Genomic DNA, 22,673 nt, shown 5'->3' with positions numbered 1-22,673 from the left:
CAGATGTAAATGGTGAAAAGAAAACTCATGATTCGTGGTATTTTTATGTAATATGTAGGTATTTTATAAAAGTGGAACCCCGAGTGATCTCCAAAACCCATTCTATTATTATATACGATTCGGCTTCGATATCTATAATACAATAGGAGTTTATTTCATGTGTCAGATGACAAGGGTGGAAACAACCTACGATTCATGTTGTTTATTTACGTGCAATATGTGGGCATATTGTAAAAGTGGAATGCCGAGTTGTATTTCTAAAACTTGTTCTATTATTTTATACTATTTGGCTGCGACTCGGCGTGACGACAATACAAAACATTTTTCGCGAATCGGTGTTCACAATACATTACACAATACACATTCACACAATACATTAGACGCCATGTTGTCATAAACGACATATTATAAAATCGCTGTGATTTAATATTCTTAATCATTAATTTTATGGCAAGTGTCCATCAGGAATCATTGTTCTTACACACAGAATCGTATTATTTCGCTTTCGGGTAGTAATATGTCAAAATTGTTGGTTCTTTAGGCGAACAATGTATGGAGAACGAACATTGTCCTTTCACGCATAACTCGTCGAATTTTGTGAAACAATTAATAATATAATGTTAACTATTCGCGTCGTAATGCGAAATACTCGTTCTGCCTCGATCGTACGCAAACATTTTCAATCCATCACATTTCACGTTTCGTCGTAAAATATTATTGAAATAATAATATGAAGCGAGACCAGAAGCCGATAAAAGTTAATAAAATTCTCTCGGGTTCTGTTCTCCGAGTTCATTTAATTTTGAGGTGAACGAAATAGTTCCTATAATCCAGTTGATGATGAAATTGAAAACAACGGGGAGTTGAATGAGTAAAATTATGGTGATTGTTTTAGTTGTCTCACACTTTTAAAAGCGGTCGCCTCAGAAAATAGACGGGCAGCTGTTGAAGTCTATCAAAGCGCCACAGACGGTGAACAGTACGTTAGAAGAATTGTCCATGGAGAGAGTGAGTATTTCCTTCATACTACCAAAATAAATGTCGACGTAGCCAACTAATTAAATCACACTTTTGTAAATTGTGCGTTGTGTTCTAGAAATAACGGAACGACCGGAATATTTATTATTCACGGCACCTTATAGACTGTGCGAGGGTGAATGTGCGAATGGCAAAAATTTTGTGCTGTCATTCCCGCTTTACATTGGTAAGAAGGGTGTCAAAGCGTACAGGAGTAATTACCAAAGAGATGCATTGAAAGTTCATTCGTTGCGGCCTAACGCGCCGTTCAGAACTAAGCCTAAACGGACGGCATTGACAACTTGCCCGACGCTTCGAGAAAATCCTACCACAGAATCAACCACTACTACGACAACAACAACTGAAGCGACAACTACTACAGAAACGACAACAACAGAAGCAACAACTACAACTGAAGCAACCACTACAACCGAAGCAACAACTACAACAGAAGCTACTACTACTACAGAACCAACTACTATTACAGAAGCAACTACTACTACAGAAGCAACTACGACTACAGAAGCAACTACTACTACAGAAGCAACTACTACAACAAAATCAACCACTACGACAGAAGCAACTACTACAACGGAAACTACTACTGAAAAAACAACGCCAACGATAGATACGGATGAAGAAGACCCAAAACTATTGGACTTATTATACTCAGAAGAAACGACAGTCACGCAAAAAATTAAAAGAACTAAATGCAAAAACTACTCTGGCCTTTGTCTAAAAAAAATAAAGAGAAGGACCCCAGATGAATATATTGACCACAATTTAAACGTCACTGAATCTCAAGAGAAGTTTTTTAATTATGTTGACAATCGTCCTGAATTTGAGGTTAATATTACTCAAGATTATACTATTTAAGCAAAGGTTAATAAATTGAAGGTGAAAGTGTCGAACTTACTTTATTTAACCACTTCTGTCCTAATACTAGTAAACGATAAGAAAAGAAAAAGTAGAGAAAGCTTAGGCTGTGTAGGGGAGTGATATTATTTGTAGAGTGAATCACCATTAATAACAATTAGAATCCAACATACACTAGATTGAAATAAAAGACACAAAATAAATCTGATCGTGGCATTGATTTTAGACAATGTAATCTAGGTAAGTACGTGTTCGTACTTGCTGTTCGGTTTCAATCAATAGTCGGACGGATTCCGTCAGTTGGTCAAAAAAACACACATTGTATATTATGATCATGATATTATAATATTATGGTAGGTAGATGAATAGATAATAACTATATAAATATGCTCGCCTCCTTGGATGCGCGTCACTGGCCATCAAGAAAACTGCATCTTTTCGTCGACGAATTTCGATACTCTTTTGTTTTTTTCTCGCTCTCGACTCCCGATTTTAGACGTATAATTTCCGCGACTTGTAAATAAATTAATAATGTAAACTATTTAATGTTTTTACCCCGTATCTTTGGCTAGCTTCATTTTTACGAAACCCACGAAACCAAATCATTTTCAATGTTTTGCAGAAAGCGGTGATACTTATAATCCTCCCGATCCTCGAAGGAGGTGATCTCCCGTGGCACAAATGGTCGTGGTCAGCACCCCAGGCCCCCATCGAGTACTTCTTCCGAAGACAAGGCAGCATGCCCATTAAATCCCCGAGGGACAACTTCGAGTGCACGTGCCCTCCGCATAGAGGTAACTTACGAATTTAAATTGGATCCTAAACTTATGAATGGAAAATATGAAACTTGCACACGTTGGCAAAAGTTGGACTACGAAATTTTTGTGATGTTTCCATGTTGAAGATTTTTGAAAATATTTTTAAAACGTACTCAGTGATCGTTACGGGATACGAAAAACTGTCGTTTCATTGCCAACCGAACAATGTAATAACCTAATAATAAACAAATAATTTCGTAGCTTCATAATAAAGTCTAGATCATACATCCCTTCACCCATCGTTTTCCAAAAATCTGTGAAATAAGCCTAGAATAAAAATAATTTCACGAAAGGAAAATCTAATTTAACTTGAACTTTGATTTTGTTTTTTTTTTTTTGTTTAGATAGCAGTAAAGAGTATAGAATCTGGAGATTACTAAGTAGAAACATTAACTCGGAATTCTCTAAAAACAAAATAAATGTATCATATCCAAATCCCGCACAAAACTGATATCACATGAAACCACAAGTGGCTTTTCTCCCTTTCTCGGTTTAGGCGCATAATTTCAAAAGCGCAGAACATCAAATCCATAAAAATCTTATTAATTTATGATATTTTTATCCTGTTTTAATTTTGTTAATTAGTTTAACCGCTGAGTTAATGAAATAAAGTAAAACTCGTAGTTAGATTAGGTTAGGTCTAAGATTTTTATGGATTTGACATTTTGCGCTTTTGACATTATGCGGCTAAACCGCTTTTCTCCAGAAAACTGTCTTCGTGATAAGCCAAAATCATTAAAAAACACTAATAAAATTGAGGAAAATGTACTTACCTGTGTATAATAATATGAAAAGGTGAAAGTATTTTTACAAAAACAGACGGTTGAAATAAAACCGGCAGTAAACTCCATACATTTAACAATGCTCTCTAATTATTCAGTCCACTTTTGAATGGAAATATTTTGCTCTAGCCCAACTTGATTTCACTATTGGCATATTCAAGCGTCTCGAAGCGGAGTCCATTAGCATAAATAATTAGCGAACTTTATTACTAGATGTGAATGCTTTAACTTTTCATTATGCAACAGTCAAAGTAGGGGAGACCGAGGAGAGTTATAACAGGGACACTTGTGACTTGTCGATTTTTGGAAACCTAGAGCTCGCAACAGCGCGTATTTGTTAGCTCGACACTTAGGCCGAGTTGCACCACCTAACTTTGACCGTAAGTATAACGATAACCGGCGTATTTTGTATGGAGTTTGACAGATTTTTGACGTTTGTTTAAGTCAAAGTAAGATGGTGCAACCCAGCCTTAAACTAAAAAACGCGCACTGTCAAGAGCTCGCCACCCAGCCCTAAACAAAATAAAAGACGCACACTGTTAAGAGCTCGCTAATAAGTTCCATAAAATCGACAATGTCACAACTCTCCTCTGTTACAACTCACCTCGGTCTCCCCTACTGCTATTAACCATCTTGGGAATGGACACAGGCTCCATTCGTTTTGTTGTTCGAAACTTTTTGCCCTTGTTTCACAGTCTCCGTTCTCAGAACTTAAATAGACCGGTCCATTAAGCACGGACAAATTTTCTCGAAAGTATTAAATTATGTTCCGCCACCGAATAATTATACCTGATGATAATGACTTAATTAGATGATTTATTCCTTGTTACTCCTGTAAAGTATGACTTCCAAGGTAACAGGACTAAACAGAATATTATCATAAAGTTTTCAGTTGTTTTTGCAACATGAATTATTTGTAAATATCACTACTATAAACTTATAGTTAGTTTAGTATATGGGCCGGTAAAATTATAGTTATTGTAGGCTATAATTTTATCGGTTCTCGGTCTTAACAGTCATATCAGAAAGTGGTACTTAATGTAAAAAAAAGATTAAATTGTTTAATTTGCAGAAAATATTTAGAAGGTTTTAAAAGAGTAATCAGTAAAAATAATTTCAGCATTTAATCATTATACTTCTTTTGTTAATTTAAAATTTTAAATTCGGAACCAAAAGAATCATGCCAGGGTGCTTCAAATAACATGCCAGTACATCTACAAATCAATAAAACTTTTTTCTTGTAATAAAGGTACCTGAAGTATAGAAAAAAAACCGGAGGTTTTTTTTGCAAAAGAGTTTATGATTTCGATATTTCGAAAGACTGATATTAACTAGCGTCCTGCTTTCTTACCGTGGGACTCAACATATTATTATTGCGCTGAGTGGAGTCCATTGCCATGGGCATCGCGATCGCTACAGTGCATTTTGTGGCATTACTTACTTATTTTTCTTTTTTTTTCGTTACTACTTTTCTTTGCGCATATTAGATCTTAATAATCATCTTGTTTTGCTATAAATGATAATTACGAATTTTAAATAGATTTTAATTACATAGACGAATTATGTATTAATCATATCAACATACAATTGTTGTCGCGGACATTGAACGTACAGGCAGGTGCAATACTTCCAACTCAGACATGCAGGAATTATTGGCAATTCAACAATTCTTTAATTAATCAGATTGAACTGATAAGTGCGCTCTAATAAAATGAAATAGGGCAGTTGACACATTAGTCAATTTACATACTTATTAACAGCTGTCAAAACGTTACTTCCAAAATTTTGTATATGGCAAAGAGAATTATGACGTCACCAGTTCGCCAACTAAATTGACTATAGCTTGACTACTACCTCGTTCCTACCTGTCTTTCTGGAGTTTTTAATTCACGTTCTTTTGACGTTAGATTCGCGATATTGTAAGTAAATTACAAATATCTGAATTTCTTCTACTGCTAAATTACTGGTCTAAACGCGCTTTCCGAAATCCGCATTCTTTTTAAATAACTTAGGTTAATTTTTACAGTTGTGTCATGGAATAATATTGGCTAATAGTGTCAAATAACTACTCAGTTGTCTATCCTACTGTTGAAGAAACCTATTGTACTTCATATCATCCTTTACTAGACCAGAACGCAAAAATGTTCGTGACCTAGTAAGCTATAATCACATACTTAAAATCCAAAATTTCAAGTTTGTAGGTCATTTAGTTCCGAAGTTAAGCGAAAGCAAAGTTTCGCATTTATGACACTCACTCACTCACTGATGATCATCAAAATAGATCTAAAACTTCCCATAAACTCAGAGAGCTGAAATTTGGTACAGAGTTAGGGTTTAATGGCCACATAAAGGGAAAATTATAAAAACTGGGAAAATCGAAGATCTGGAGTAACACCACATTCATAATTAATACTACTAGCGCATAGCGCCACACCGGCAACGTGGTGTTCGCCTGTACCGGTCACCGCTAGATGGCGCTAGCATTTTAAGCTTCGATTTTCTGCACCGCGGTGTCCAAATTTTTTTTCCTTTCTAGACGCCCCCGTCGATTAGGTTGAAAGTTGTGTAATTTGCATTTCGTTGATTTCGTTTATTATGTCGTTAGTTATTAAAACAATAATAATAATTATGATTCGTTGTCCATTTTAAAGGTCGTTGAGTTTATTTGTGTTTAATATCGTAAAAAAAATGTCGATAATATTAAGGGACGACGACGTTAAATAATTATGCAACTTTCTACAAAAAGAAGTTAAATCCGTCCCACCAAAAACATTCTGTAAAAAACTAACCAAGTCTCGATGGAGCTGCTTGTTTAACTCTAAAAAGCAATGAAATCTAGACAAAGTCGTACCAAGTCTATGGTTCCTTACTGCGATTTCTTTATTATTATAGTTAATGTTGTGTGACTTGACCTTTGAATAATCTTTATTAAGATAATCATACATAAGTATTATTGAAATACGCTTTATTAAGCCTACAATTGACTGGTTATTGAATCAACGTTTTCCAAGTGGCAATTTTCTATCGTCAATGGGTAGCGGTTCTGGCGACAGATTGGTGCAATGGTGTCATGGAGCACCCGGTTTTGTACCCTTCAACGGTCAAGTCACACAACATTAAGGCTGAGTTGCACCACCTAACTTTGACCGTAACTATAACGATGACCGGCGTTTTTTGTATGGAGTTTGACAGATTTCTAACGTTTGTCAAAGTTAAAGTAACTTGGTGCAACCCAGCCTAACTATAACAATAAAGAAATCGCAGTAAGGAACCATAGACTTGTCCACCACTGTCTAGATTTCATTACCTACTTTTTAGAGATAAACAAGCAGCTCCATTGAGATTTGGCTAGTTTTTTACAGAATGTGTTTGGTGGGATTCAACATACTTAGTATTGCATTTTGTCTGTAAGTAATAAGTACTATATTTATCTATGAAGTATGCGGAGAGCTGATATCCGAGTTTTACAATAATTAATGCAACCATTGCATTAATGAAACACGTCAGTCAAAGAGAATATCAATCATCAATGCGATAGGTAAGCCAAATCATTACGGATGCGATGGTATTTATTGACGTATCATTATTTATATTTAACGGATACAAATTTTAAGTAAAAGTACAAAATTATGCAGGCAGCAGATGTAGTTGCTCTCAGGTTTGACTCTAAGTTTTATAACAAATACTCATCATCCAGTGACATACAAAATAAGAGACAGGTAGGTTCCAACATTATTATATTTTTAAAGTGGTACCTATGTATATGTATTTAAGGCAGTTACCTGTTTAAGACATTTTGCATGCGAGCTGACTTTTCTATTGCCATTTTAGAGCGGTTACAACGTACCTACGTTCTATAACTTTAAAAACGTCTTGTCATAATAAAGCCACTTATTAACTAATCACCAATTCCCGGAATTAATGAAAGCTATTTAAATCAAATCGCATCAGAACTTAGCCTTGCAACCAGACTCAATTTAAATGGATTAGAAATTTAGTTCAGTTTCAATAAGTGCCGGGGCCGACGTACTGGCGCTTGTTAGTAACTTTGTACCCGGGTATCATAATAGGACGCACGATCAAAAGGGCGTATCATAATAGATTTTATAGTTATTGTAATTCACGAAGGCGAGTGAGCTTTAGACTAGGCGCATACCGCCGATTTTTAGTTGGCCGATAGTTGGGCCCGATTTTAATTTGTATGAAGAATCGGCCAAATTGAATCGACGTAATGTGCGCACTTCCATACATGCCCATACTTACTGATTAACTGTCCGACTAAACTATCGGCCGACGAAAAATCAATGGTCTGCGCCTAGGCTTACATTTGTGGTGGCTCGCTGTACTTACTGTTCGTTTTTCAAAAGTTTTGATAGACATTACGACATTACACTATCGTCACAGCTATCGTTATATGCATGTACGCGTACACACACAAGTAAAGCTCACTCGCCTTCGTGAGTTGCACCACCACGGCTTATAAAAGCCTTTCATAACATCATAAAGGTAGAAGGAAGGCGCTGTAAGTAGGTATGCAGGCCGCTACCAACCGAGCAATATAGAAAGCATTGTGGGAGGCCCATGTTCAGCAGTGGACGTCCTATGGCTGAGATGATGATGATGAATATGACCTAGGGAAAAACTAGAATAGTTTTTATCCCGGTTTTAGTGTTCCCCACACTGTAAAGACATTCTGTAAAAGTACGAAAGTCAGGCCGACAAAACCGCGGGTAAAAGCTAGTTTCTAACAGTCCATGATAAATCCGCTTGAGTCATGAATACATGAGTCAAAGAGGAACACTAACGAACCATGATACCGTTTAGTTAAATGAAGTAATGGGCTTTTGAGAACTAAGTATTATTAATTAATGAACTGAGCAAATTAAGTCTGTATAAAGCTGTGCATGAGCAACTTAGGTAAAGTTAGGGCGCGTTCAATACTAACACTGTACCTAAGGGGCTTACGGTTAAGTATTAGCCAACTATTGCTTCATATTTAGAGTAATAATATAAGTATACAGGGTGTTAGGTAAATGGGTATATGAGCCGACACTAGCCCGTGGGCATATAAATGGTATGGTGAAGTCAGAAAATTCATTATCTTTATTTTAATTACATATTTTAATTTTCATACAAATCGGATTTTATAAAATTTATTTTGTATGAAAATTAAAAAAAGATGTCAAATTTCTGACTTCCCCATACCATTTATATGCCCATGCTAACATGGGCTAGTGTCGGCTCATATACCCATTTACCTAACACTCTGTATACATACATAATCGAACTCGTCATACCTTACTTTATTTTAAATAAAGTACTTGAATGTTATTAAAAAGTTATTAAAATTTTTATAGCGCTAATACGTTTTTAATAACTTCAAAAAATAATATTCCATGTAATGGGAATTGCAGAATAATTAAGAGTAGGCGCACACCGTTGATTTTTCGTCGGCCGATAGTTTAGTCGGGCAGTTGATCAGTATGGGCATGTATGGGAGTGCGCACACTACGCCGATTCGAATTGGCCGATTCTTCATACAATTTAAAATCGGGCACAACTATCGGCCAACTAAAAATCAGCGGTGTGCGCCTACTCTAAAACGTTAAGTTTATTTCTTTTCAAGACAAACAATACGTAGAGGCTGAAAAAAAAATACTGCAACAAGTTACACCCGTATTCACAAACGATGCTGCTTGCTTAAGTGAAGCATCAAATCAAACGCACAACGTTGAATAGAACTCTGTGATTGGTTCATGTATCACCCTGAGCGTCCACGCGCACTGTGAGACCTCATAGTAATGTTTGTGAATACGGGCGTTAGTGACCTTTATATTAATACAACCTTCCTAATATAAAAGCTGTAATCATTCTACATAAATATTAGAGCATAATATAGAAAATCCATTAAAATAGACATACAGAGGGTATGTAAGATTCAATCAATAACTGCATTTCACCAGAAGAACCTACGTTACTTTTCCCTTATTTGCTTCCGGCAGAACCCCCCAGTACGCCACTCGCGTTTTCCCCGATTTCCGGAAATGCTCAGAATAGGAAGTACCGTAGCAAGTTTTATTGATGTATGGAAGTCACAGCTGCTCAATTTATGACTTGAAAAGCAAATAGTAACTCGATAAATTAGAAATCCAAACATGTAACTCGATAAAAATATATGTGATCCAGTTTTATCGATTGAGAAAATTTTTGTGTTTTTTATTATTATTATTTATTATTTCTGTTCGTTTGTAAAATTATCTTATTATGTATATTGCGCTCCGCGTTGACCTATTTTTCAATCTTAAATACATATTTTCACTAAGTCGTCACTTAAATCTACTTATTTTTTTTTTTTTTTTTTTTTTTATTATATATTATAATTTATACTTTTTCTATTTTTTAGGGTTTCGTACCTCAAAAGGAAAAAACGGAACCCTTATAGGATCACTTTGTTGTCCGTCTGTCCGTCCGTCCGTCTGTCAAGACCCTTTTTCTCAGGAACGCGTGGAGGTATGAAGCTGAAATTTATATCAATTACTCAGGTCTACTGTCCCTTGAAGCTGTGAAAAAATCAAACTTCTAAGCCAACGCAATCAAAAGATACAGCCGTTTATGCCGCAAATTTTCGACACTTGCAAGGGAATCAAAACCTACAGGGTGCTTCCCGTGAACTCAGAATCTTGAAATTTGGTACGAAGCAACGTCTTATAGCATAGATAAAGGAAAAATTACGAAAACCATAAATTTTTAGTTACATCACATAATATATTTTTTTTTATAAATTTAAACTTACTACCCATTTCCTCATAAACGCGTAGAGGTATTAAATTGAAATTCATACTAAATACTCAGGTCTATAATACCTTTAAGCTGTAACAAAATCAAACTTCTATGTCAACGCAATCAAAAGAAACAGCAATTTAAGCTGCATATTTTGAAACTCGCAAGTACTCGCAAGGGAATCAAAACCTAAAGGGTACTTCCAGTCGACCTAGAATCTTGAAATTTGGCATGAAGCAACGTTTTATAGCACACATAAAGGAAAAATTCCGAAAACCTTAAATTTTTAGTTACATTACAAAATATATATTTTTTAATAAATATAAACTTATTACTTTTTTCCTCATGAACGCGTAGAGCTATCAAGTTGAAATTCATATCAAATACTATAAAATAAAGGATTACTTAAACGATAAAGAGATCTTTGTCTTAAATTTATGCTCCTCCATCTTTCCCCATTGTAATGTTATGAATTTCATTTTGCAATAAAAATACCATAGTTATGACTCGATTGTCGTAATGAACGAACTTTGTAAACCTTGCCGGTTTGTACGGAACCCTCGGTGCGCGAGTCCGACTCGCACTTGGCCGGTTTTTTTTATCCACAACGAGGAAGCTCTTGACCTGTATCTCACCTGATGGTAAGTGATGATCAGGCCGAAGGTGGAAGCGAGCTTCACCCGGAATCCTCAACCACGGAGGAACTGGCTATCTACTTCAGACGCAGAGGTCCCGGGTTCGATTCCGCATATCCGATTCTAGACATTATCTTTCAATGGATTTCTAATCATTTATGTAGTTTAGCATAATTTCAAACATCTTTAATTTGTATGGAATACGCTACACTACGGATACTACGTTATTTTGAAACCTACCCGTAATGATGACGTCTTTAAAAATGACAGTTTTTTGGCCAAACTTCAAAAACAATTCATGTCGTACTCTTATATCTCTCGTGTGATGTATCACTATGACGAAACAACTATAATTTGTGGATTAGATCCGCATTATAGTTTTGAAAAATAAACGTATGTACATATGTATCACGCTCTCATACGAAAGTTTGCAAAAACTTGAACGTAACGTACCGGGAGAGTTTTGCGCATAAACAAAAACTTTATCCATCTTTGCATTTAGGGAATATTTGAAACGGGCATATTTTAAATAAAATTTATGGGCGGGTTCTGCAAGTACAGTATTTTGGCTACGATCAGCTTAATTATGTCTCAGAATTAACCTCAATTAAAATTGTATAAGGCTGCTTTATTTAGAAATGTTTAGAAATTATTTAGAAATAAAGAAATCGCAGTAAGGAACCATAGACTTGTCCACCACTGTCTAGATTTCATTACCTACTTTTTAGAGATAAACAAGCAGCTCCATTGAGATTTGGCTAGTTTTTTACAGAATGTGTTTGGTGGGATTCAACATACTTAGTATTGCATTTTGTCTGTAAGTAATAAGTACTATATTTATCTATGAAGTATGCGGAGAGCTGATATCCGAGTTTTACAATAATTAATGCAACCATTGCATTAATGAAACACGTCAGTCAAAGAGAATATCAATCATCAATGCGATAGGTAAGCCAAATCATTACGGATGCGATGGTATTTATTGACGTATCATTATTTATATTTAACGGATACAAATTTTAAGTAAAAGTACAAAATTATGCAGGCAGCAGATGTAGTTGCTCTCAGGTTTGACTCTAAGTTTTATAACAAATACTCATCATCCAGTGACATACAAAATAAGAGACAGGTAGGTTCCAACATTATTATATTTTTAAAGTGGTACCTATGTATATGTATTTAAGGCAGTTACCTGTTTAAGACATTTTGCATGCGAGCTGACTTTTCTATTGCCATTTTAGAGCGGTTACAACGTACCTACGTTCTATAACTTTAAAAACGTCTTGTCATAATAAAGCCACTTATTAACTAATCACCAATTCCCGGAATTAATGAAAGCTATTTAAATCAAATCGCATCAGAACTTAGCCTTGCAACCAGACTCAATTTAAATGGATTAGAAATTTAGTTCAGTTTCAATAAGTGCCGGGGCCGACGTACTGGCGCTTGTTAGTAACTTTGTACCCGGGTATCATAATAGGACGCACGATCAAAAGGGCGTATCATAATAGATTTTATAGTTATTGTAATTCACGAAGGCGAGTGAGCTTTAGACTAGGCGCATACCGCCGATTTTTAGTTGGCCGATAGTTGGGCCCGATTTTAATTTGTATGAAGAATCGGCCAAATTGAATCGACGTAATGTGCGCACTTCCATACATGCCCATACTTACTGATTAACTGTCCGACTAAACTATCGGCCGACGAAAAATCAATGGTCTGCGCCTAGGCTTACATTTGTGGTGGCTCGCTGTACTTACTGTTCGTTTTTCAAAAGTTTTGATAGACATTACGACATTACACTATCGTCACAGCTATCGTTATATGCATGTACGCGTACACACACAAGTAAAGCTCACTCGCCTTCGTGAGTTGCACCACCACGGCTTATAAAAGCCTTTCATAACATCATAAAGGTAGAAGGAAGGCGCTGTAAGTAGGTATGCAGGCCGCTACCAACCGAGCAATATAGAAAGCATTGTGGGAGGCCCATGTTCAGCAGTGGACGTCCTATGGCTGAGATGATGATGATGAATATGACCTAGGGAAAAACTAGAATAGTTTTTATCCCGGTTTTAGTGTTCCCCACACTGTAAAGACATTCTGTAAAAGTACGAAAGTCAGGCCGACAAAACCGCGGGTAAAAGCTAGTTTCTAACAGTCCATGATAAATCCGCTTGAGTCATGAATACATGAGTCAAAGAGGAACACTAACGAACCATGATACCGTTTAGTTAAATGAAGTAATGGGCTTTTGAGAACTAAGTATTATTAATTAATGAACTGAGCAAATTAAGTCTGTATAAAGCTGTGCATGAGCAACTTAGGTAAAGTTAGGGCGCGTTCAATACTAACACTGTACCTAAGGGGCTTACGGTTAAGTATTAGCCAACTATTGCTTCATATTTAGAGTAATAATATAAGTATACAGGGTGTTAGGTAAATGGGTATATGAGCCGACACTAGCCCGTGGGCATATAAATGGTATGGTGAAGTCAGAAAATTCATTATCTTTATTTTAATTACATATTTTAATTTTCATACAAATCGGATTTTATAAAATTTATTTTGTATGAAAATTAAAAAAAGATGTCAAATTTCTGACTTCCCCATACCATTTATATGCCCATGCTAACATGGGCTAGTGTCGGCTCATATACCCATTTACCTAACACTCTGTATACATACATAATCGAACTCGTCATACCTTACTTTATTTTAAATAAAGTACTTGAATGTTATTAAAAAGTTATTAAAATTTTTATAGCGCTAATACGTTTTTAATAACTTCAAAAAATAATATTCCATGTAATGGGAATTGCAGAATAATTAAGAGTAGGCGCACACCGTTGATTTTTCGTCGGCCGATAGTTTAGTCGGGCAGTTGATCAGTATGGGCATGTATGGGAGTGCGCACACTACGCCGATTCGAATTGGCCGATTCTTCATACAATTTAAAATCGGGCACAACTATCGGCCAACTAAAAATCAGCGGTGTGCGCCTACTCTAAAACGTTAAGTTTATTTCTTTTCAAGACAAACAATACGTAGAGGCTGAAAAAAAAATACTGCAACAAGTTACACCCGTATTCACAAACGATGCTGCTTGCTTAAGTGAAGCATCAAATCAAACGCACAACGTTGAATAGAACTCTGTGATTGGTTCATGTATCACCCTGAGCGTCCACGCGCACTGTGAGACCTCATAGTAATGTTTGTGAATACGGGCGTTAGTGACCTTTATATTAATACAACCTTCCTAATATAAAAGCTGTAATCATTCTACATAAATATTAGAGCATAATATAGAAAATCCATTAAAATAGACATACAGAGGGTATGTAAGATTCAATCAATAACTGCATTTCACCAGAAGAACCTACGTTACTTTTCCCTTATTTGCTTCCGGCAGAACCCCCCAGTACGCCACTCGCGTTTTCCCCGATTTCCGGAAATGCTCAGAATAGGAAGTACCGTAGCAAGTTTTATTGATGTATGGAAGTCACAGCTGCTCAATTTATGACTTGAAAAGCAAATAGTAACTCGATAAATTAGAAATCCAAACATGTAACTCGATAAAAATATATGTGATCCAGTTTTATCGATTGAGAAAATTTTTGTGTTTTTTATTATTATTATTTATTATTTCTGTTCGTTTGTAAAATTATCTTATTATGTATATTGCGCTCCGCGTTGACCTATTTTTCAATCTTAAATACATATTTTCACTAAGTCGTCACTTAAATCTACTTATTTTTTTTTTTTTTTTTTTTTTTATTATATATTATAATTTATACTTTTTCTATTTTTTAGGGTTTCGTACCTCAAAAGGAAAAAACGGAACCCTTATAGGATCACTTTGTTGTCCGTCTGTCCGTCCGTCCGTCTGTCAAGACCCTTTTTCTCAGGAACGCGTGGAGGTATGAAGCTGAAATTTATATCAATTACTCAGGTCTACTGTCCCTTGAAGCTGTGAAAAAATCAAACTTCTAAGCCAACGCAATCAAAAGATACAGCCGTTTATGCCGCAAATTTTCGACACTTGCAAGGGAATCAAAACCTACAGGGTGCTTCCCGTGAACTCAGAATCTTGAAATTTGGTACGAAGCAACGTCTTATAGCATAGATAAAGGAAAAATTACGAAAACCATAAATTTTTAGTTACATCACATAATATATTTTTTTTTATAAATTTAAACTTACTACCCATTTCCTCATAAACGCGTAGAGGTATTAAATTGAAATTCATACTAAATACTCAGGTCTATAATACCTTTAAGCTGTAACAAAATCAAACTTCTATGTCAACGCAATCAAAAGAAACAGCAATTTAAGCTGCATATTTTGAAACTCGCAAGTACTCGCAAGGGAATCAAAACCTAAAGGGTACTTCCAGTCGACCTAGAATCTTGAAATTTGGCATGAAGCAACGTTTTATAGCACACATAAAGGAAAAATTCCGAAAACCTTAAATTTTTAGTTACATTACAAAATATATATTTTTTAATAAATATAAACTTATTACTTTTTTCCTCATGAACGCGTAGAGCTATCAAGTTGAAATTCATATCAAATACTATAAAATAAAGGATTACTTAAACGATAAAGAGATCTTTGTCTTAAATTTATGCTCCTCCATCTTTCCCCATTGTAATGTTATGAATTTCATTTTGCAATAAAAATACCATAGTTATGACTCGATTGTCGTAATGAACGAACTTTGTAAACCTTGCCGGTTTGTACGGAACCCTCGGTGCGCGAGTCCGACTCGCACTTGGCCGGTTTTTTTTATCCACAACGAGGAAGCTCTTGACCTGTATCTCACCTGATGGTAAGTGATGATCAGGCCGAAGGTGGAAGCGAGCTTCACCCGGAATCCTCAACCACGGAGGAACTGGCTATCTACTTCAGACGCAGAGGTCCCGGGTTCGATTCCGCATATCCGATTCTAGACATTATCTTTCAATGGATTTCTAATCATTTATGTAGTTTAGCATAATTTCAAACATCTTTAATTTGTATGGAATACGCTACACTACGGATACTACGTTATTTTGAAACCTACCCGTAATGATGACGTCTTTAAAAATGACAGTTTTTTGGCCAAACTTCAAAAACAATTCATGTCGTACTCTTATATCTCTCGTGTGATGTATCACTATGACGAAACAACTATAATTTGTGGATTAGATCCGCATTATAGTTTTGAAAAATAAACGTATGTACATATGTATCACGCTCTCATACGAAAGTTTGCAAAAACTTGAACGTAACGTACCGGGAGAGTTTTGCGCATAAACAAAAACTTTATCCATCTTTGCATTTAGGGAATATTTGAAACGGGCATATTTTAAATAAAATTTATGGGCGGGTTCTGCAAGTACAGTATTTTGGCTACGATCAGCTTAATTATGTCTCAGAATTAACCTCAATTAAAATTGTATAAGGCTGCTTTATTTAGAAATGTGTATCATAGATATTTCAACTTAACTATCATAATCTATCATAAAATATGTTCATCAGTCACACGATAAAAAGAGTTAACCTTGTTTTGGAATAGTATCTACCTACCTGTTAACTAAAAAAGCGCTTTGTAATGATATATTTTAATAAAATCTTATTCTTTAATACTTTTCATTATCCTTCAATTCATAAGAAGTATCTCCATTAAAGCAGCTAACAATAATTAAAACTAGCTCTCCAGGGCAATCTAATGCCTCTGACGCAGAAATACTAGACTGGAACAGTCTTTCATCGATATTAAAAATAATTTATGCAAAAAATTACGAATATTTAAATTGAAAGTAAGTAATGTAATTTTAAATGGAAGCTAATTTAATTTGGTCATTAGTGATGGATGGAGATATTGAATATTCACAACTGTACCTACTGGGAATTATTTTTTAATCACCATAAATTACCGTTTCTGCCAAAAAAAACCTAAGTAATAGACTATTCTGTACAACTGATGTGTAATTATAGAAACAAACAAACAAGTTTGTGCTTAACACCTCAAAACATATCGTATGCTTTAATGGCAATAAAAAGATTTACAGAGTAGAGAACCCAACACAAAATCAATTATACCTAACATACGATTACTAACATGGGACTGCACAGCTCTTTGGCACGAAAACGGGACTAATCCCGCCTCTCTTTCCCACTACTGCAACTCCTGTATCCAGGATCTAGCCTCCAATAGAACCCAATGGAACCCAACCAGTGAAAGTTGAGTTGTGTAGGGGATAGCTTGCTGTCTAGGAAGCTGCAACGAATACAGACGCAGAAAACTAAATCTAATCTATACTTATAGGTACTTACAATAAACCTGTAGAGAGGTCAATTCTGTACATGAAATATATTTTCAAAATAACTATTAGGGGGTGATTAGTGATCGATACTGATGCCAAAAATGCAATCAGTAAAATTTTTGTCTGTCTGTCTGTCTGTCTGTCTGTATGTTCCTTATAGAAACAAAAACTACTTGACGGATTTTAACGAAACTTGGTACAATTATTCATCATACTCCTGGGCAGGTTATAGTATACTTAGGAATTCCCACGGGAACAGGAATTAGCGGGAAAATCCTTTTGTACGAAAAATCTAAACCGCTTAAGTTAGACGCTTGAAATTTGGCATGTAGGTACCTTAGTAAACTTAAAGCTTAGTTACAACAAGGAATTCCCGAAATTCACACGGGATCGGGAATTAGCGGGAAAATCCTTTTGTATGAAAAATCTAAACCGCTTAAGTTAGACGCTTGAAATTTGGCATGCAGGTACCTTAGTAAACTTAAAGCTTAGTTACAACAGGATATTGCAAAATTCCCACGGAAACGGGAGTTAGCGGGAAAAAATATTTGTATGATAAAATCTAAACCGCGTAAGATATATGAAGGGGGTAAAACGGGATCCACGCGTACGAAGTCGCGGGCGGCCGCTAGTTCAACAATAATTGCCCTTAAATCACATTCCTCATTCTGCGAATAATCATAATGTTCTGAAGTTTGTACGATAGAACATAGAAAAGGGCAGCTCAGCGGGATTACTTCGAAAAACGTTATCCGAAGTTACGAGTGTTGCCATATTCCTTCACAGGCAAAGAGTGAGTGATGGTGACAGATAGACCTGAAACTACTTAAACAGCGTTTCGAAGTAGTCCTACCAATCCATATATGCCCGGAGGTACGAAAACGACCAAATGGTACAACTACAAGTTCTCTTCCGATGCCTATAAAAGAAACTGTAAATATGCCAAATTACATAAAAATCTGAGATTTTAATCTGGGCATATATGGGCTAATCTTCAACTGGTCATTAAAGGCCTGATTCTGTCAAATGCAAACAAAGTGCTATTAAATTGGCGTTTTGAAAAAAGTGATGTACTCTAGTAATTAATTTAGCTGCACGCTCCATTTGATGAGATTGATCAGCGTCTCCACTCCACACAACTAGCTTGTGCTTGCGGGCCCAGCTGCCAGCTGTCGATGCCACAAACGATGACAGATATCGAGCGATTGACTCATCGACTATTGATGCATCGGGGCAATAAGTAAAGGATCGTTTGCTGCACTATTAATCACACGGCGTACTTGGCCGGTCACTAGCTAAAGAAAATCTATAATACACTCGACATCAAATAAATCGCACCTCCCGCAACAAGCACTTTCAAACGTATGCATCCCCACTTCCCACCAATATTGGCATCATTTGAAAGCCTAGTTCTAAGCTTCATTTCATTAAAGAAAATGTTTTTACCCCAAAAATGTGTCTTTAGAAGGATCCAGAGTCACTTCTTCAAAAAATAGGTAGTTACGCTTGAGCCAACTTTTACGACTATAAAACTGTTAAGTTGGGATTAATCGCTATCAATCTGTTAAAGAGGACACGTGAGATCATTATTTGGTTTTATAACCATAAAAATTGGTTTAATTGATCCCAGAGGTGAGGCCAAAGTGAGGTCTTTTTTCAAGTCACATTTATGGTAGATATATGTTAATCATTTCTTAAGAAATTAAATGTGTTTTTTTTAAGGATATTTATTGGGCTTTCAAATAACACCAATATTTTTGGGGCAGCATGATTGTGTCAGAAGAAAATCTTAAAAGTTCGCGTCGCGGAAGGTGCGGTTTATTTGATGTTGAGTATACATATATAAAAATGAAACCCGTTTTCCGTTGTCACGACATAACATGAAAACGGCTTGACCGATTTGGCTGATTTTTTTTTGTAGTTTTCTTATACTCTGTACAAGGTTTTTACGGAAAAAAATATAAAGAAAATCTCTACGCTAAGGCGGTACGAAGTTCGCCGGGTCAGCTAGTTAACAATAATAATCACTCAAAGACACGCCATAGAACAAATAATTTTCACGTAGGTTTTCTTTGAAGTACGTAACGTGTGATTTATTAATTATGACATAATTTTATGCTCCTTTCCTAACGTTAATATAGATACCAAATAATAAGCATTTCCGATAGCTTTTTTCAACAGAGAAGCAAAACAAATCAGTACAGAACTTTTTTATTTAGAACTAGAATCAATATTTGAGATTAGCAATAAGTAAATGACAAAATATGCTCTTATTTCATTTTATTTCCTTTTCAGAATGTGAAGTTGAGTTCAAGATGAACGAAGATATGGTCGAGTTTCTCAAACTCCGTGGTTTGCTCAAAAAAGAAGATATTGTATCTTATCAAAAAGATATAGAAGATTATCGGAAGAGCAACGGCTTGTCGCCAAAGGAGTACATTCGGGAGAACAGGTTCAGAAGGAGTAACATCGACGACGATGATGATGACTGTTGCTGTCCCCCTCGCTCTGTGATGATGCCTACTTTCATCACAGAGAAGAGGTTCGACGAAATGGTCGAGCAGTTTGATAAGAAGCAAGTGCCACCGTCTGTAATGATAAAATAGTTTTTTGGTCGGCGAATTTCATTGTTATCCTTTATTGAATAATCCATGTTTCAAGTCAAATGCTACTCCAATAGGTTTATTTTCAGTAATCAATACTTTCAGATCATTAAATATGGCCGGTGGACATGCGTCACTGGCGCGTATGAATTGGTCAGCAAAACGAAATCAATTATTGACAGGCAAACTGGTTGAACGTACATAATGTCACATAGATCTAAAACATCGGGACTTGTACGAAACAAAAAAGTTTTGGACGTAATTATTGTGAGAAAGTAGGACCTACACTCATTCGCCGCGCTACTCCGTCAAATAATTAATTGATGCACAAAAACATATTATAAAGTAGTAAATTAATTACAAAATTATACGTAACACAAAGTTGAAAAGCAAGAAGTGACACAAATTTGAAAAGCAAGATCGAAAGAAAAATATCCAATAACCGAATCCTTTCCACTTATTTGACCATATCCGGCCGGGGGGGTTTGCTCAGGTTTCAATATTTTCGCAGCTAGGAAGTGGATTAAAGGCCAACCCCTCCAAATGGTCAGATTTCTAAAAAGTACAGACAGGTTTTCCAGCGCCCTACGGCTTTTTAAAAATTGGATCTGCGAACACTTCCTAAGTGTTGATAACAGAGCGCGCTTTAATTATAGGTCGGTGTTGATTCTGTTTGCCTACCCGCGCCGCACCGGTGGCACACCGGTGGCGTGTACGGTGCAAATGGGCCATTCTTAAATTTGTGCCAAATTTATTTTTAAAATTAAAGATTTTTTTTTAAACTTTTTGCGATGTGTATCGAAAGTATAAACCAAAAGCATACTTTTGATGTATATGGACAACCTTAAAGCCTTCGGAAAGGAAACAAAATAGCCTACGTAAACACGGCTGTGACACTGCATGACACGGATGTGACAGTTTTACATTTTTACTGTAAATAATAATATTTATGTTGTTAAATTTATATCATAATAGTTTAAATTGATTAACAATAAAATACACTAAATTCGTTTCATCAACAAAGGTGTTATTTGGTAATATGTACTTTTTTCTGAACATCCAAAAATTTAATCAAAATTGAGATCAAAAATACCGTCAGGTAGTTAATATATCTACTAGATAATAAAAAAAATAGACTTTTTATTATTGGCACTATCTGATCATGCTTCCGATATGCTACCTACATGGTTTCGATATGATAATATGCTTAACAAATTAGTAAATCTTAAACACAGTAGGTACCTAATTGAGTATCAAATGAGATTTCTGTAGGATTCACATAACAGTTGGTTTTGACAACTTAAACATGTTTCATAGTCACCGTACCACTAAAAATATGGTTAATAGCAATTCCTTTTAAAACAACTCCGACCACCTCTGCAGGGCCTTTACCGGGAGCTGTCTCAGTAAAATTTGATATTACTGCAGAAATGAGAAAGTGCAATAATTTTTCCTTCGTGGCATCTAGAAAATCATACTAGCGAAAAATAAGTACACTTACTAAAAGGCTACTCCTAAAAATTGCACAATACACAAAATAATTTAGCAGAACAACAAAAACTATTAAAATAATAAAAATAGAATGTCACAACCACGCGATGTAATGTCACGACCATGTACTTAAATAATTTGCGGTAGTGACACATTTTTAATACCATGGCCGTGACAATTTGGAACGTGTCCGATATATCCAAAAAACTATCTGTGAATTAGCAGATCTTGTGCAATTATCTGAAACTATACTGCATGAGGTACATAATTATGTTTTATACAATAGCGTGACATTGATACCTACCTTTAAAAACCGTACACGGGATGGACGTGTTATGGTTGTCCCTTTTTTCAAATAAATAGAAAATATTTTTTTGCGACTCACTCACTACGTTCAGCCATTTGCAAATCTAATAAGATGACAATGTTACTGTTCTAAAAAAACTTAGCAAGGGATGTCAATATCAAAGATAGTTTTTTACCGAGTTACGCATATTTAAAGTGGCGCAGGTGGTTGTGACACAAAAACTGCTCACACAATGTTTGGTGTTCAAAATCAAAAATGGTAATTATTATTGATATAAATTTTTAACAGTCTTATTTAACATGTATTAATCTTGCATAATTACTGTAATATTTATCAAAATAACATAACATCTCTTCAGAAAAAAATATTGTATGTCCAAATCCGGGAATCTCACACTACACGGTCCGTGACATTTTGGACTTGTAACTTTTTTTAAATATTCTTCTAATAGTTTTATGATAAAAATGATATTGGGCCTAGTTAATAGAGGTATTTTACTAAGTAAATTAATATGCAGTGCACTGATTTTCTTTAAAAACATGCTATTCTTACATCTCACACAAAAATGCGTAAGAATAAGAATGGCCCAAATACTTTCTATTTTATTGTGTTTGTATTCGATGGGAATGGGGTAAAAAGTTGTGTCGAAATAAAACTTTTTTACCAGTTTGACAGATGAGAATTTATATCCTTTCTTGTTTCCCGCGGCTTTGTCCGCTTTGTCAGTATGTTACATAAAGTAGGACTTAATTGACACATTGTAATTTGGTCAATTAACTCAATATCGTTGAAAATTAGAGCCTTACGTTATTCGTCTGTAACATAAACACTATAACTACAGTTACTTGGCGTTCAATACATTTTTCCTAAATTTTAAATAATTTATTATCATCACAAACTTTCACATTTAAATCTGATTAGTAATCTTTATCTTAGCACTAAAAACGTACATGCTTTATGAGACAGATTAGCCGAATTTTAATAGAGAAAAATAACAGAATTTGTCCTTCATTTCGTTTGTCTGTTATTGTATTAATTAATCCCAGTTGTATT

General features: G+C 35.4%; 1 protein-coding gene across 2 annotated transcripts; it reads left to right on the top strand.

Annotated features, from left to right (window-relative positions):
- The first annotated feature begins 722 nt into the window (after positions 1-722).
- On the top strand, positions 723-19,841 carry LOC135086621 (uncharacterized). 2 transcript variants are annotated; one of them, XM_063981373.1, is made up of 4 exons: positions 723-807; positions 896-1,008; positions 2,516-2,687; positions 19,515-19,841. In XM_063981373.1, the coding sequence occupies exons 2-4, from the start codon at positions 1,000-1,002 to the stop codon at positions 19,823-19,825; spliced, it is 492 nt and encodes a 163-aa protein (XP_063837443.1). In that variant the 5' UTR covers positions 723-807; positions 896-999; the 3' UTR covers positions 19,826-19,841. The 2 variants fall into 2 exon arrangements, with proteins under 2 accessions (XP_063837443.1, XP_063837442.1); XM_063981372.1 differs by lacking the exons at positions 2,516-2,687; positions 19,515-19,841 and adding an exon at positions 1,097-1,924.
- The last annotated feature ends 2,832 nt before the right edge of the window (positions 19,842-22,673 follow it).

This window comes from Ostrinia nubilalis, chromosome Z (assembly GCF_963855985.1).
Source record: "Ostrinia nubilalis chromosome Z, ilOstNubi1.1, whole genome shotgun sequence".
In the NCBI taxonomy this organism is placed as follows: Eukaryota; Metazoa; Arthropoda; class Insecta; order Lepidoptera; family Crambidae; genus Ostrinia; species Ostrinia nubilalis.
This window is presented reverse-complemented; position numbering and strand designations above follow the sequence as displayed.